This window comes from Phoxinus phoxinus (assembly GCF_949152265.1).
Source record: "Phoxinus phoxinus genome assembly, chromosome: 2".
NCBI lineage: Eukaryota > Metazoa > Chordata > Actinopteri > Cypriniformes > Leuciscidae > Phoxinus > Phoxinus phoxinus.
Genome location: NC_136877.1, coordinates 29909775 through 29924856, shown reverse-complemented (window position 1 = coordinate 29924856; position 15082 = coordinate 29909775). Strand labels below are relative to the sequence as shown.

At 39.0% G+C, this 15082-nt stretch overlaps 1 protein-coding gene across 1 annotated transcript; it reads left to right on the top strand.

The window, feature by feature from the left end:
- Nucleotides 1–5135: 5135 nt before the first annotated feature.
- On the top strand, nt 5136–14128 carry f2 (coagulation factor II (thrombin)). Its single transcript, XM_079592404.1, has 18 exons — nt 5136–5519; nt 5777–5841; nt 6461–6711; nt 6803–8605; nt 9432–9572; nt 9719–9876; nt 10083–10107; nt 10428–10499; nt 10833–10938; nt 11140–11270; nt 11592–11903; nt 12161–12271; nt 12357–12483; nt 12594–12761; nt 12934–13107; nt 13386–13564; nt 13667–13737; nt 13867–14128. Exons 1-18 carry the CDS (start codon nt 5154–5156, stop codon nt 14020–14022), a joined length of 4416 nt encoding a protein of 1471 aa, XP_079448530.1. The 5' UTR covers nt 5136–5153; the 3' UTR covers nt 14023–14128.
- The last annotated feature ends 954 nt before the right edge of the window (nt 14129–15082 follow it).

Genomic DNA, 15082 nt, shown 5'->3' with positions numbered 1-15082 from the left:
TTTTTTTTTATTGGGGGAACAGAATCCGACGGCAAAAAAAAAGCCGTCGAGATCCGTTCCCCCTGTATTTTTACCACAAGGAGTATCTTCTAATATCTATCAAACTGCAGATAATTCTTAGTCCACCATGGCCTAGGGGGCAATTCACTGACAAGTAAAGCTGGTGATTTTTAGGTGAAACAAGTTCAAGTCCCGTCTCGTGGACTTTTTTTAATCCCATATTTTCCTATCATAATAAAAGTCAAAAACTCCTAAATATATTTCTTTAGACTGGTCCCAGGTAAGCTTCATCCCCACACAAAATAAAATAAGCATTTTTTTAGGCCACTACATCAACACCTCTAATAATGGGAGTGGGGGAACGGATTCCGACAGATGTTTTTTTTTTATTGGGGGAACAGAATCCGACGGCAAAAAAACAGCCGTCGGAATCCGTTCCCCCTGTATTTTTACCACAAGGAGGATCTTCTAATATCTATCAAAAAGCTACTAATTATCAGTTCTCCATAGCCTAGTGGTCAATTCACTGACATATGGAGTTTGGTGTTTTTTAGGTGACACAAGTTCAAGTCCCGGCTTGTGGACTTTTTTTAAATCCCATATTTTCCTATCATAATAAAAGTAAAAAACTCCTAAATATATTTCTATTGGTACCAGGTTAGCTCCATCCCCACACAAAATAAAATATGTATTTTTAAACGCCACTACATTAACACATCTCATAATGGGAGTTGGGGAATGGATTCCGACAGATGTTTTTTTTTATAGGGGGAACAGAATCCGACGGCAAAAAAACAACTGTCGGAATCCGTTCCCCCACCCTCATTTTGAGAGGTTTTGATGAAGTGGCTTAATAAAAGGCTGATTCAATTTTTTTGTGGATGGAGTTTAACTGCCATCAGTTTAAAGAATATATTTTGCCTTTTAACCATGATAGGAAAGTATGAAAAAAAAAAAAAAAACGATGACCCGGGACCTGTCGTCAAAATCCCAAAAGTATAAAAAAAAAAAAAAAGAAAAAAAAAAGATGACCCGGGACTTGAAATCTGGTCGTCAAAATCCCAAAAGTGTTAAATGTCAGTGCGTAGACCACTAGGCTAGGGAATAACTGGAAAAAGAAAGTTTGTTGAGTATTTGAACCTCACTGCTAAGAAAAATGAGAGGGGGGGGGAACAGAATCCGACGGCAAAAAAACAGCTGTCAGAATCCGTTCCCCCACCCTCATTATGAGAGGTTTTGATGAAGTGGCTTAAAAAAAGGCTGATTCAATTTTTTTGTGGATGGAGTTTAACTGCCATCAGTTTAAAGAATATCTTTTGCCTTTTAACCATGATAGGAAAGTATGAAAAAAAAAAAAAAAAAAAAAACGATGATCCGGGACCTGTCGTCAAAATCCCAAAAGTATGAAAAAAAAAAAAAAACGATGACCCGGGACTTGAACTCTGGTCGTCAAAATCCCAAAAGTGTTAAATATCAGTGCATAGACCACTAGGCTATAGGGGACAACTGGAACAAAAGTTTGTTGATTATTTGAACCTCACTGCTAAGAAAAATGAGAGGGGGGGGGGAACAGAATCCGACGGCAAAAAACCAGCTGTCAGAATCCGTTCCCCCACCCTCATTTTGAGAGGTTTTGATGAAGTGGCTTAAAAAAAGGCTGATTCAATTTTTTGGTGGATGGAGCTTAACTGCCATCAGTTTAAATAATATATTTTGCCTTTTAACCATGATAGGAAAGTATGAAAAAAAAAAAAAAAAAAAAAAAAACGATGACCCGGGACCTGTCGTCAAAATCCCAAAAGTATGAAAAAAAAAAAAAAAAAAAAAACATGACCCGGGACTTGAACTCTGGTCGTCAAAATCCCAAAATTGTCAGTGCTTAGACCACTAGGCTATAGGGGACAACTGGAAAACAAAAGTTTGTTGAGTATATGAACCTCACTGCTAAGAAAAATGAGAGGGGGGGAACAGAATCCGACGGCAAAAAAACAGCTGTCGGAATCCGTTCCCCCACCCTCATTATGAGAGGTTTTGATGAAGTGGCTTAAAAAAAGGCTGATTCAATTTTTTTGTGGATGGAGCTTAGCTGCCATCAGTTTAAAGAATATCTTTTGCCTTTTAATCATGATAGGAAAGTTTGAAAAAAAAACAAAAAAAAAAAACGATGACCCGGGACCTGTCGTCAAAATCCCAAAAGTATGAAAAAAAAAAAAAAAAAAAAACGATGACCCGGGACTTGATCTCTGGTCGTCAAAATCCCAAAAGTGTTAAATGTTAGTGCTTAGACCAACAGGCTATAGGGGACAACTGGAACAAAAGTTTGTTGAGTATTTGAACCTCACTGCTAAGAAAAATGAGAGCGGGGGGGAACAGAATCCGACGGCAAAAAAACAGCTGTCGGAATCCGTTCCCCCTCATTTTGAGAGGTTTTGATGAAGTGGCTTAAAAAAAGGCTGATTCAATTTTTTTGTGGATGGAGCTTAACTGCCATCAGTTTAAGGAATATATTTTGCCTTTTAACCATGATAGGAAAGTATGAAAAAAAAAAAAAAAAAAAAAAAAAAAAAAAAAACGATGACCCGGGACCTGTCGTCAAAATCCCAAAAGTATGAAAAAAAAAAAAAAAAAAAACGATGACCCGGGACTTGAACTCTGGTCGTCAAAATCCCAAAAGTGTTATATGACAGTGCTTAGACCATAGATATGTATAGAAAGCTAGATGGCTTACCGGCGCTGAGAGCCAATGGGACCCGACGACGTCACACGGCGGCCATTTTAGGACAGGTCCGCTCGTCCAGTTATAACATTAAAGTCTATTGTGCATGTAGTGCTGAAATAACTATATCTTGCTCAATTTTCAACCGATTTTCAAACGGCTTGGTGTGTCATAAACGTCAGTGATGCGGCTATTTAACTGCATACTGCATACATTCAAAACGTGAAGCTACAATTTAAACATCGGCATCAGCACAAATCATAGCCACGTTAATAAGGTTTGTAATAAACCAAACCGTTTGTAAATCCGTCAAGAATTCAGCAAGTTACGAGCATTTGTCACTCACCTTCCGTCCACAGCAGCAGGGAGCAGCAGCGCAGTCACCTGACCTAAGATGGCCGCCAAGTTGACGACACAGCTGACTCCGCCTTGAGCCATCTAGCCTTTATACATGTCTATGGCTTAGACCACTAGGCTATAGGGGACAACCGGAAATCAAAAGTTTGTTGAGTATTTGAACCTCACTGCTAAGAAAAATGAGAGGGGGGGGGAACAGAATCCGTCGGCAAAAAAACAGCTGTCGGAATCCGTTCCCCCACCGTCATTATGAGAGGTTTTGATGAAGTGGCTTAAAAAAAGGCTGATTCAATTTTTTTGTGGATGGAGCTTAACTGCCATCAGTTTAAAGAATATCTTTTGCCCTTTAACCATGATAGGAAAGTATGAAAAAAAAAAAAAAAAACGATGACCCGGGACTTGTCGTCAAAATCCCAAAAGTATGAAAAAAAAAAAAAAAAAAAACGATGACCTGAACTCTGGTCGTCAAAATCCCAAAAGTGTTAAATATCAGTGTATAGACCACTAGGCTATAGGGGATAACTGGAAAACAAAAGTTTGTTGAGTATTTGAACCTCACTGCTAAGAAAAATGAGAGGGGTGGAACAGAATCCGACGGCAAAAAACCAGCTGTCGGAATCCGTTCCCCCACCCTCATTATGAGAGGTTTTGATGAAGCGGCTTAAAAAAAGGCTGATTCAATTTTTTTGTGGATGGAGCTTAACTGCCATCAGTTTAAAGAATATCTTTTGCCTTTTAATCATGATAGGACAGTATGAAAAAAAAGAAGAAAAAAAAGAAACGATGACCCGGGACTTGAACTCTGGTCGTAAAAATTAAAAAAATGTTAAAAGTGATGAAGTAGTTTAAATCTCAGAAAAATATCATACACAACTAAGCACCACATTCACAACCAGGAAAAATATCAAACGAAAACAAAGGTCATGTTTAATGTTAAATGTTTGATAAATTATTTATATTATTACACAGCCAGTAACATTTATGCACGTCGACTATCAGGAACTATTCATGAAGAATTAAAAAGAAGTTGGATCTTCTCCTAATTCTGTAACGTTAGTTAAAATACATAAAGGACAGACCAGACACAGACACTTTGCCAACATGTGCTAAATGCCTTTATATGATAGTCATTAATATCTTCTTTAACATACAAAGAGATTGTCTTGTTGACATGCATTCAAAATAAAACGAACATTCAGCTTATTTGGAGAGGGTGAGTGCATAGACAGTATATAAACGGGTGAGTGCACTGCAGCGGTAGTTGTTTCTAGAGGGAACCCTTTCTCTGTAACAGTCAGCTACCTGACTTCCGGTCGATGCACCGTTGGATGGAGAACGATAATTTTCCCGGAGTTTTGGGTGGATAAACAAGACCCTCGAGTGGCCAATACGCAGAGGAAATATAGTCCTGAGTTGGTTGAAAACGTTTTATCAATCTCATGCTTATGTTTGCAGATTCGACCAGTTATCTACTCGATAAACGCTGGGTTTTAGCACAACCCGCATCTATGAAGACGCTTTATACATAACTTACACTGCAGGAAAAAAAAACTTATTTCCTTAAGATCTACGTTAACTGTTAACGTTATAGGAAAGTGCTGTTTACTCCATAACGTGTTTGTCATCAGCTAGCTCTGCTCTCCATAATACTTTCTAGATTAGGCTTAGCAAAACTGCATATTGCTTTAGAGACTTACTAACAGAGGAAAACTAAAGTCTCGAATTTACCATATTTTTTTAATGAAAATTGTGCATTTAAAATTAAGAACTAACGTTACATTAATTCGAATCACTAAGCATTCAATTGTATTCCGAGCATTAATTCGTATTGCATCTAACTATGCAATTTACTGTACAAAAATCACCAATAGTTGCAACCATTATTGTTATTACTGTAAAACCAGAGTAAATATAAGGGACTCTCCTTAAAACAGTGTTCTTCTAACACTGAGTGTTCGATGTCTAAAGACACACACACACACACATATATATATATATATATGTTTTATGGGTCTGAAAAACAACACTATAATAAAAGAATGGAAAGAAAAATAAAGTTAACTTAGTGAAAAAGATGTAAATGCACAGCCAAATAACAAGTATTCATCAAGTATTAGTTGTGGGGTTTTTTTGTAAGTGCTGTCCACCCATCCTTGCATCTAACTACAGCTTTCAAAATGTAAGTATGAGAGTACTATCTTGTCTTATTGTGGTGTCTGTTATTTTTAATTTAGTGGCAACAGACGTTTGGAGGGATAAAGGCTCTGGGAACATGAGAGACTCCATCCACAGTGTGCTGAGATCAGTACCGCGAGGGCTCACCCTGGGTCCTTCTTTGGCTGAAGATGGACAGTTGGGTCTGTGGTGTGTTGGGCGAGTGCTAGAGAAAGGCACTCTGCTAGGTCTGGAGGAACCTGACAAAATAAGCAGGAAGGAAAAAGAGGAGGTATGTATACCACTGTGTTTTTAAATTTCATTTTGAACCATACAGCTGACAGGTTTGTTTGGTTAGCACCACTACAGCAAATGTGCTTCAAGACATTAGCAGCATTTTACTTCTCACCTGATATTGCAAGTATGTTTTCAGATGCATTACTATGTTTAAATGGGGCTACAAAAGCAGTTTTTAGAGTTAAATAAGACGTTGCTGTGATAAGTAATTGCTATAAGTACGGTAAGTAAGTATGTGTTCTTATTTTCCAGGGGTTGCAAAATACATGCCAAAATGTGTTCAAAAGAGAAATCTCAGAGGAAATGTACTGGATGAGGTAAGTTTATCTAGAATAGACATGTCACTATCATGAATTTTGTGCTGATGATTAATTCTGTTTTGTTCATGCATTAATGTGTGTGTGTGTGTGTGTGTGTGTGTGTGTGTGTGTGTGTGTGTGTGTGTGTGTGTGTGTGTGTGTGTGTGTGTGTGTGTGTGTGTGTGTGTGTGTGTGTGTGTATTTTATATATATATATATATATATATATATATAATTTTTTTATTTTTTTACTTGAAATAGTATATAATATAATAATGAACATTATAATAAAATAGGCCCACATGATTTTCTTTAATGCTGTGAAAATGTATATTCATATAATATAATATAATAAAGATATAATAAAGTGCAGTCTGAAATTAAACCCACAAACCTTCATTTTGCATGAGGGAAGAGTTTGACTATCTATTGACTATTTGAATGTGATTGAAATTTAAACTGCTTATTATTGCGGTTATATTAAATAAATGTGATTATATAGAATAACCGCGACTAGGCGATTAATCAATTATCGCAATAGGCCTAAGCTAGAATTCATTAATTATTATATTTAGTACAAATACTATCTTGCATATCAAGACATTATATAATCAGACTTGTTTAACTGCCTCCACAGGTTTGCCTGCAGCACTCGGAGTGAGGAAGAGAGCAATGTCAGTGTACTTGAGGTGGATGGAAGATTGGGCCTCAGGGTCTGTCGGGACATTCAGCCGGGAACAGAACTGCTCCTCTTGGAAGATCAACATAAAGCCTCTTTTGAAGAAGAAGTTCTGCAAGTAAAAGCCTGTGAAAACAGTAGTAGACCAAACAGAGATCAAGATGAAGCTGTAGAAGCCATCACTTTAGATCACAGCTCTGGCTGTTCTTGTAAGTTTATACCTGATATTTGTGCTGTGTAAGAGGTCCATGATATAATGTTATGCTTTTGAAAATGTGTGAAATTTTTGTCTTCTAACAGATCCGGCCACACAAAAGAATACAAAACTTCCTATCAAGGCGAAAAGTCTTGTGCAGGACTGTAGAGCCTGTAATTCCAGTGTCCTGGAGCAGAATGGGGTGGATGAGGCACACGGGGAGAGTGAAGCTGAGCAGATCGATGAGCGTCCTGCAAGAGAAGAGATTCAGAGCGCCAGTGTGATTACATCACAAGCCCAAAGTTCATCAGAACATCTGAAGCCAGAGAGAAGCCTAAGAGCCAGCTCTCGCCTTGCCTCTAAACCCCGAAAAGTGCACTCGTCGGCCAACCGTATCTGCAAACGACAAGATCCAACGAACAGGTCAGACCTAAGCAGCAAGAAAAAGCTCTTGAATAACAAAGACAACACAATGCAGACGTTGAATACTAATGAGGATTCCAGCATGGAGCAAAATGAGCAGGACTTTCCTCACTTTATCATCCGAGAGAGGAAGTACAAATGTTACGAGTGTGACAAGAGCTTCTTTCAGCTGTGCCATCTCAAGAAACACAAATTCACACATCAAAATCAAAAGCCGTACATGTGCACAGAGTGTGGTAAACCATACAGTTCACAGGAGAGCTTCCAAGCCCACCTGCTAATGCATCGAGGTCAGAGGCCGTTTCAATGCCAGCACTGTGACAAAAGCTATGGCTTAAAACGGGACCTCAAGGAGCACCAAGTTCTCCACTCAGGCGAGAAACCGTTCGTCTGTGACATCTGTGGAAAAGCTTTTGCTCGCCGGCCCTCGCTACGTGTCCACAGAGAAGTCCATCGGGCAAAAGAACCAGACTACCAAGCTCCCAAGGTCAAGTGTCCAGAGTGCAGTAAAGAACTGGCCAATTCTGGCTCTTTGAGGAACCACATGCGTCTGCACACTGGAGAACGGCCGTACATCTGCCAGCACTGTGACAAGAGCTTTCGCCAGCGTGGCAATCTGCTGGGACACATGCGCATCCACACTGGAGAGAAACCCTATAAGTGCGACCACTGCGACCTGCGCTTTTCTCAAGTTCCTGAACTGCGCCGGCACCTGATTTCACACACGGGTGAGGTGTATCTGTGTCCTGTCTGTGGTAAGGCTTTACGGGACCCTCACACGTTGCGGGCCCATGAACGACTGCACACAGGAGACAGACCCTATAAATGTGAACAGTGTGGGAAAGGGTACACGATGGCAACCAAACTCCGGCGCCACCTAAAGTCTCACCTGGAAGAGAAGCCACATGTTTGCCAGGTGTGCGGAGCCAAATACACAATGATGCAGAGTCTACAGCGGCATCTGCAGTCGCACAAACATTACTCAGACTCTGGTCATGCATTGCCGACACGTGGTCGACCCAAAAGGGAAGGCCAGAAAGCAGAGGGTGAGCCAGGTATGACTGACTGCAGCAGTTTGGAAGAGGGACGGATGGTGGCGTACGTTCAAGCCTCAGATGACTTCACTATGGTGTCTCACCCAGAAGGTGCCATTTTGGGCTCTGGTGCGTACCACCATGGAACAATTGTTTTGGAAAAAGGAGTGGAGAAGGGGGTTGAACGTATTGAGCTCAGTGAGAATATGATCGAGATTATTGTCTCCGATGATAATACCAAGTGTATAGTAGTGCAAGAACAGCCTTCTAAGTGTATAGAGATTCAGGAACAGGAAGCTGATGCGGAATGCATAATTGTGCAGGAAAATGATGCCAGTAGTGACTGTATTGTAGTTCCAGAACAGGATGCTAATAGTTGTTTGCTCATATTACAAGGTCAGGATGGTCTAAGTTCTGTGGCAGAGACTGTGGAAATAGAGACAGGGCTGTGACACTAAAGTGTTTAGTTTTCAAACATAAACTCTTCACATTATGTCTCACACCAAAGAAAAAACAACCTTTGTGAAATAAATGAATAAGCTATGTTGAATTTATGTCTTGCTGTTCTTTGATTCTTAGATGGGTTTGCTGCATGTATCAGTAAATATTGACTCATGTGCGCAGTGGACCTTGTTTCATCACTGTTTATACAGACATTGTACAAGTGCATCAGCAAAACAGTTGTGTTGGGAAATGAGCTAATACAAGAGGAAATTCAATAACCGGTATATACGCATCTGTTACGTTGCAAATTATCACATTTTTCACACGTCAACTGTTAAATTAAAATAGCATGGATGTACTTTTTATATAAATACATAATGATTCATATTAGAGAAAACGATAAGCAGTAGATACCCAGTAGATAAGAGCTATTGGAGCTCTTCAGCTTCATAAAGAGGGTCATAATTTCAAGATGAAAGCTATTTCTTTTGATTAGTAACAAAGATGCATCTACTCTTAAATAACAAAATATGGAGGAGCACTGTGTAAAATATTTAATCTAGTTTTGTTATAATATAAATATTAGAATTTGTATAAAATGTCCTCACAGTTGAACTTCGGAGATATGAAGTTATCTTGTTTTCATTAAATATGTCTGATTCATGTTCCTCAGAAAGCAAAGAATGTTCCTCGTTGATATAAGAGATCTGATACTGAAAAGATAGGCTCTTTTTGTGAAAAGAGTTCAGACACTTTGTTCTCATTGAACTCTGGTAGTTCAATATTAACTTGGTGACTCCAGTAACTGCAGCTCTGGGCTTTTCTAACTGAGTGTGTGGGAGATTTGATGAGATGCTCCAAGTTTTTTCAGGATTACAGACTCAGTCATTCTCAAGAATGGGAGCAAAACCAGCGACTCTGCTTCTCTCCCTGCTTCTCGGACAAGTTCTCCAGCTCACGTTGTGTCATAACGGTAAGAATTTACTGAGATTTCTCTGCCTTTTAACTAATTAGGCCATAACACACTAAGAACAAAATTATTCTAAGATAATATATATTATAGTATGTGAGCCTAGATGTTTTGTTATGTTTTGAATTTTTTTGGCTTTTGTGCTTCAGTGTTCATTGTCAATAAGGAAGCCTCTCAGATCATTCGGGCAAAGAGGGCTAATGGCAGACTTGAGGAGTTGAGACCGGGTAATCTGGAGAGAGAGTGTGTGGAAGAGATTTGTGACCATGAGGAAGCTCGAGAAGTGTTTGAGAGAGTTGATAAAACGGTGAGAAATGCACTCTGTGTTGAAGGCACATAAGCCCCAATTGAAACATAGAAATATTTCAGTCTCTATCAGTGGATAAGAAAAATAAAAAATCGATATGTAATTATACAACGTATATCTTTATAAGATTACTGGCATTTGAAGTGTGGTATAAATCTTTTTATCTAGTACTTTTATGTTTAATGATTTCTTCAATTGTCCCACAGGAAATTTTTTGGGCGAAATATTTGGGTAAGAATATATATCACTTTACAAAAGTTTCAGTGTAAACAGTGACAACATTTTGTGTAAACAGTTTCTATTGAACCAGGGACAAAGTGCATTTTCACTGGCCTTTCCCTGCTCAATATACAAATTAAAATGAGTGTATCGGTATCAGGGTGGCCAAACGGCCAATTAAACTAGCCCAAATACCAAAACTCAAACTACGGCACTCCCATTACTAAAATCTGTGGCAACAGTTTAAAAGTAGCCCAATTCCACAGAAAAAATGCCAACCTGGGAACTCTGTTAGATGTTATATATTTCCCTTTTTTATATTTTTTCCACAGGCTGTGAGGGAACAAAATTATCCAGAACACCAGAACATATCAGAAGTTTGAGAGCATGTGTGGAAACAGAAGGTAAGGGTGATACATACTTATTTACTCAACACAAAGACTTGTACTCAACTTTCGTAACAAAGAAATGGTTTGATAAAAGCTAGTGACTATATATATGTTTTCTATTTTTTTCTATAGTTTTTCTATTCTACATGTTTTTATGAATTTTAATTTCAGTTTTAGTTATTTTAGTACATCAAGTTAAACTAAATAAAAATCAGAAGTGTTGCCTTGGCAAGTAGCTGAAATAAAATGTTTACTTTTTTATTTTCAGTTAATTTTACTTCAAGTAAGAAAATGTTTGTATGTTTTTAGTTTTAGTGTTAGTTTTAACTATAATTTCCCTGTTGACAGAAGAGTGTTTCGTTGATGTTGGTGAAAGCTACGCTGGTAGACTATCTGTGACCAAGTCTGGAAGGTCATGCCAGTACTGGAAAAGCAACTTCCCCCACAGGATTCAGTATGTACTTCTGCACTCTTTGTTGACAGCAAGTGTCATCTCTCAGGATTGGCAAAACCATTTTATGTTGATTGTTTATAAAACACAAATTATTTCAGTAAAGAAGAGGCTGTTTTGTTTTCATGTATTGAGCTTTACATGCCTCTAGTGATGTTGCAGCAGCTCTTTTGTCTTATGACCAAACTTGTTTCCCCTTTTTAGCGAATTTAATGCGACACAGCTGAAGCTACCGGAGAACTTTTGCAGAAACCCAGATAAGAGCAGTGAAGGCCCTTGGTGTTTTACAAGAGACCCGACGGTCAGAAGGGAGTCCTGCAGCTTGGCAAAATGCGGTAGAGAAAATCACGAAAATCTTACAGCAAAATGTCCTATGGCGTAATAACTAACGCGTTGCGCTGTCAGACAGAATGTTGAGCCATCATCTCTGTGTCGCTGAACGAGGTTGCTCAGGAGAAATTATCGCTGTAATAATAAGTGTACTTGATGTTGATCTGCTAAATGACTACTGATTTACTAAAACACATAGTACCATAACTATTAGCACCTATTTGTGCCCTGTTTGTTGCGCATTTTATGCATGAGTAAAAAAAAGGTTTCATTCCATCAAGTTATGCTAGTTCACCAGACTGATCATCTCACTCTCTCCTCCTCAGGTGAGACTGTTGTTCTCCCTCCGCCACCTCCTACTGTGAAAACTGAAGAGCGTTATGTCAAGAGTAAATGTCTGGCTGGAAATGGGGAGACCTACACTGGGGATTTGTCTGTGTCTATGGGGGGACGCACCTGCGTGCAATGGAGTGCACCAGAAGTGCAAGCCTTGATTAAAGGAAAAGAGTTTCTGCCTCAAGTTCAGCTGGTAAAGAACCACTGCAGAAACCCAGATGGAGATATGGAGGGTCCCTGGTGCTACGTAAAGGAAGCGGGCGGAAACATTACCATTGATTACTGTGACTTGGAGATGTGTGGTGAGTGAGCAGAACTATAGTATCTTCTACAAACACTTACACGATAACAACTAGAAATATTAATTTCTGCCCTTGAACTTTAGACCTTGATTGAAAGTGACATCTGGACCAGAGTCTTTTAATTAGGATTACGTGTCATAATTTGAATAAAGCAAGAACTTTTTCAATGTTAAGGAAGCCTAAGTGCATTAGACATAAATCATCACGCCTCTAAGCCCACGCTCGAACATCACTCTCTCTTTCTCATTCTCTCTCAGACGCCCCTCTGGACAAGTTTGTTGAGGAAGCAGGTGGGCGAGAGAGAACAACTCTTGATGGCAAAAGAAAAGCTTTCTTTACCCCCCGCAGCTTTGGCAACGGAGAACAAGGTTTGATACCTTCACCGTCTGTTTTGCGGTGGTTTGATATCTTGTATAATCAACTGAGAATTAATATTAAACTGCCTTTTGTCAGAGTGTGGAGTGCGCCCCTTGTTTGAGAAGATCAGCAAAGACGATAAGAATGAGAAGGAGCTACTGATGTCATACACTGGAAGCAGAATAGTGGGAGGAGAGGAGGCTGAATTGGCCAGTGCTCCATGGTGAATACATCACCACATACGCTGTTTTAAACTTTCAGATATCTTGCCGTCATCATTCATGTCGACATCTAGTGCTGCATGTTGTATACTGTGTTTGATGTAATTTGCAGGCAGGTGATGTTATATAAGCGTAGTCCTCAGGAGCTGCTGTGTGGAGCCAGTCTGATCAGCGATGAATGGATTCTCACTGCGGCCCACTGCATTCTCTACCCACCGTGGAGCAAGAACTTCACCATCAATGATATCATCGTCCGCCTTGGAAAACACTCTCGTACCAAGTGAGCCCTCAATAAAATTCTATAAAACCTGCATTTGTTTAAATTGACTGCACCAATACATACATTGTAAATGTTTGTGCCGAAAAGCTGTGAAACATACGCTAAGTTTAGAAACCTCAGTCTACAGGAAATGAAGCTGTTTTAAACTCTTTCCTGTTTCTCTCTGAGTCAGGTATGAGAGGGGCATTGAGAAGATTGTGGCCATTGATGAAATCATTGTCCACCCTAAATATAACTGGAAGGAAAACCTGAACCGAGACATTGCTCTTCTGCACATGAAGAAGCCTGTAGTCTTTACGAGTGAGATCCACCCTGTCTGTCTGCCCACCAAGAGCATCGCAAAGAAGTAAGAAAAAAACAATAGTGTAATATATTTATAGAAGTCTGATGAATCATCCACAATAATAACGATAACGTGCATTTAGAAAACACAGATTTTTAAACTTCACAATATAAAGATGCTAACCTATTGAAAGTGGTCCTTTTATGCATTTGTTCTCCTTTTTTGATGGTGAAACTACTAACAGCACATTTTCTTGGGGAACAACAAAGTTTAGAAAATGCATTTTTAGCACATCTTTAAAATTTACTCATAGCTGTAATTGACAGATTTTCTCTCTGAAGTTTAATGTTTGCAGGTTTCAAGGGCCGTGTAACTGGCTGGGGGAACCTCAGGGAATCATGGTCATCAAACCCAACAAATCTTCCAACAGTGCTGCAACAGATTCACTTGCCCATTGTGGATCAGAGCACCTGTCGCAATTCCACCTCGGTCATAATCACTGACAACATGTTCTGTGCTGGTAATACTCATCATATTCTTCATGGTCTTCTTTAGACGCTATCTTCGTGAGATGCTTTTGCGCTCAGGTGTCACGGCAAGGTCATCATCTTTTGTTTCATAGGTTACCTGCCAGATGATTCAAAAAGAGGTGACGCTTGTGAAGGAGACAGTGGAGGGCCTTTTGTGATGAAGGTATAATAACGTATATATATTTTTCTCTCCTCAAACAAGTTTGACTTAACAATACCGATAAAGCTCTGTTTGCTGGACTCGCACAACTAAACTTTACATCTTGTCTTTTTGAAACCTATTTCTGCCCAGAGTCCTACAGATAAACGGTGGTATCAGATTGGCATTGTGTCGTGGGGTGAGGGCTGTGATCGTGATGGCAAATATGGATTCTACACACACTTATTCCGTATGCGTCGCTGGATGAAAAAAGTCATTGACAAAACAGGCTCTGCAGATGATGAGTGATCTTCCAACCTGGAAAGAGACCTTTGCCACACAAGAAATTAACACTTTGGTCAAATGTGATCAAACCTTCAAATTGATGAATAAATCTGAATTCTTTGTATGTTGATACCAGTGTGTGAGCATGCAGTTTCTTGTTGTGTATTGACAGTGAGAATGGACTGGCCTCTTCTTTATAATGAAATGGATGCAATTCTGGTTTTGAGATCAGTTAAATTAAATATCAGGTTCTTGTCACATGAATGGTGACGTGACTGATCACAATTATGAGGGTGTAATTACAACACACCAGATATACTCTTTTTTTTCACAGTTCAGTTGTCAAAAACCACTGTATTTCATTGAGATGCTTTAATAGAGGAAAAATGCTAGGAATTAAAAATCCATCAATGTTACCACACTGCTACACTAAAAAAAGGTCGCTGTTTGGAATTAAATAGGCAAATACGTAATATTTCTGTGATTATTATGTTTCTAGCATGTTATATGTTTGGCAACAACCAAAATTTGATGCACCTCTTGATGGAAATTACATCACAACATTTGTTTCCATCAAGAGGTGCATCGATTTTGGTCAAGATCTTGTATTGACAATGCAGGAATCAAGCACTCTGTAAAGTCTACTCCAGCACATCCCAAAGACTTTCAATGAATTCAAGGTCTGGACTCAGAGGTCCCAATTCATGTGTGAAAATTATTCTTCATTTCAAGCTCCCTCCCAACCATTCTTTCACAATTTGAGTCTAATGAATCTTGGCTTTGTCATCCTGGAATATGGCCATGTGTCTTTCTACATGCTTGTTTAAGAAATGAAAAGCTACACACTCTATCAATTAGGGTTAGAAAAACTGTTGCCAAACATATAACCATGTGACATGCTAGAAACTTTATAATCACTGCAATAATGATCCAATCATAGCTCCTAAATATTTGCCTATTTAAATCCAAACAGCAACCGCTTTTTTTTTGGCCAGGCAGTGTATTAGTAAATTTGCATTTATGTATAAGGAATGCAGAGAAAATTATTATTAAGATTCATTTAATAAAATTGTTTTTCATCTTC

Excerpts from the sequence above, each read along its gene's own strand:
- f2 (XM_079592404.1), top strand. The coding sequence starts at position 5,154 with ATGCACAGCCAAATAACAAGTATTCATCAAGTATTAGTTGTGGGGTTT. Across the intron at positions 9,877-10,082 it reads TTGAGAGAGTTGATAAAACG|GAAATTTTTTGGGCGAAATA; the intron begins GTGAGAAATGCA and ends ATTGTCCCACAG. Across the intron at positions 12,484-12,593 it reads GAATTGGCCAGTGCTCCATG|GCAGGTGATGTTATATAAGC; the intron begins GTGAATACATCA and ends TGTAATTTGCAG.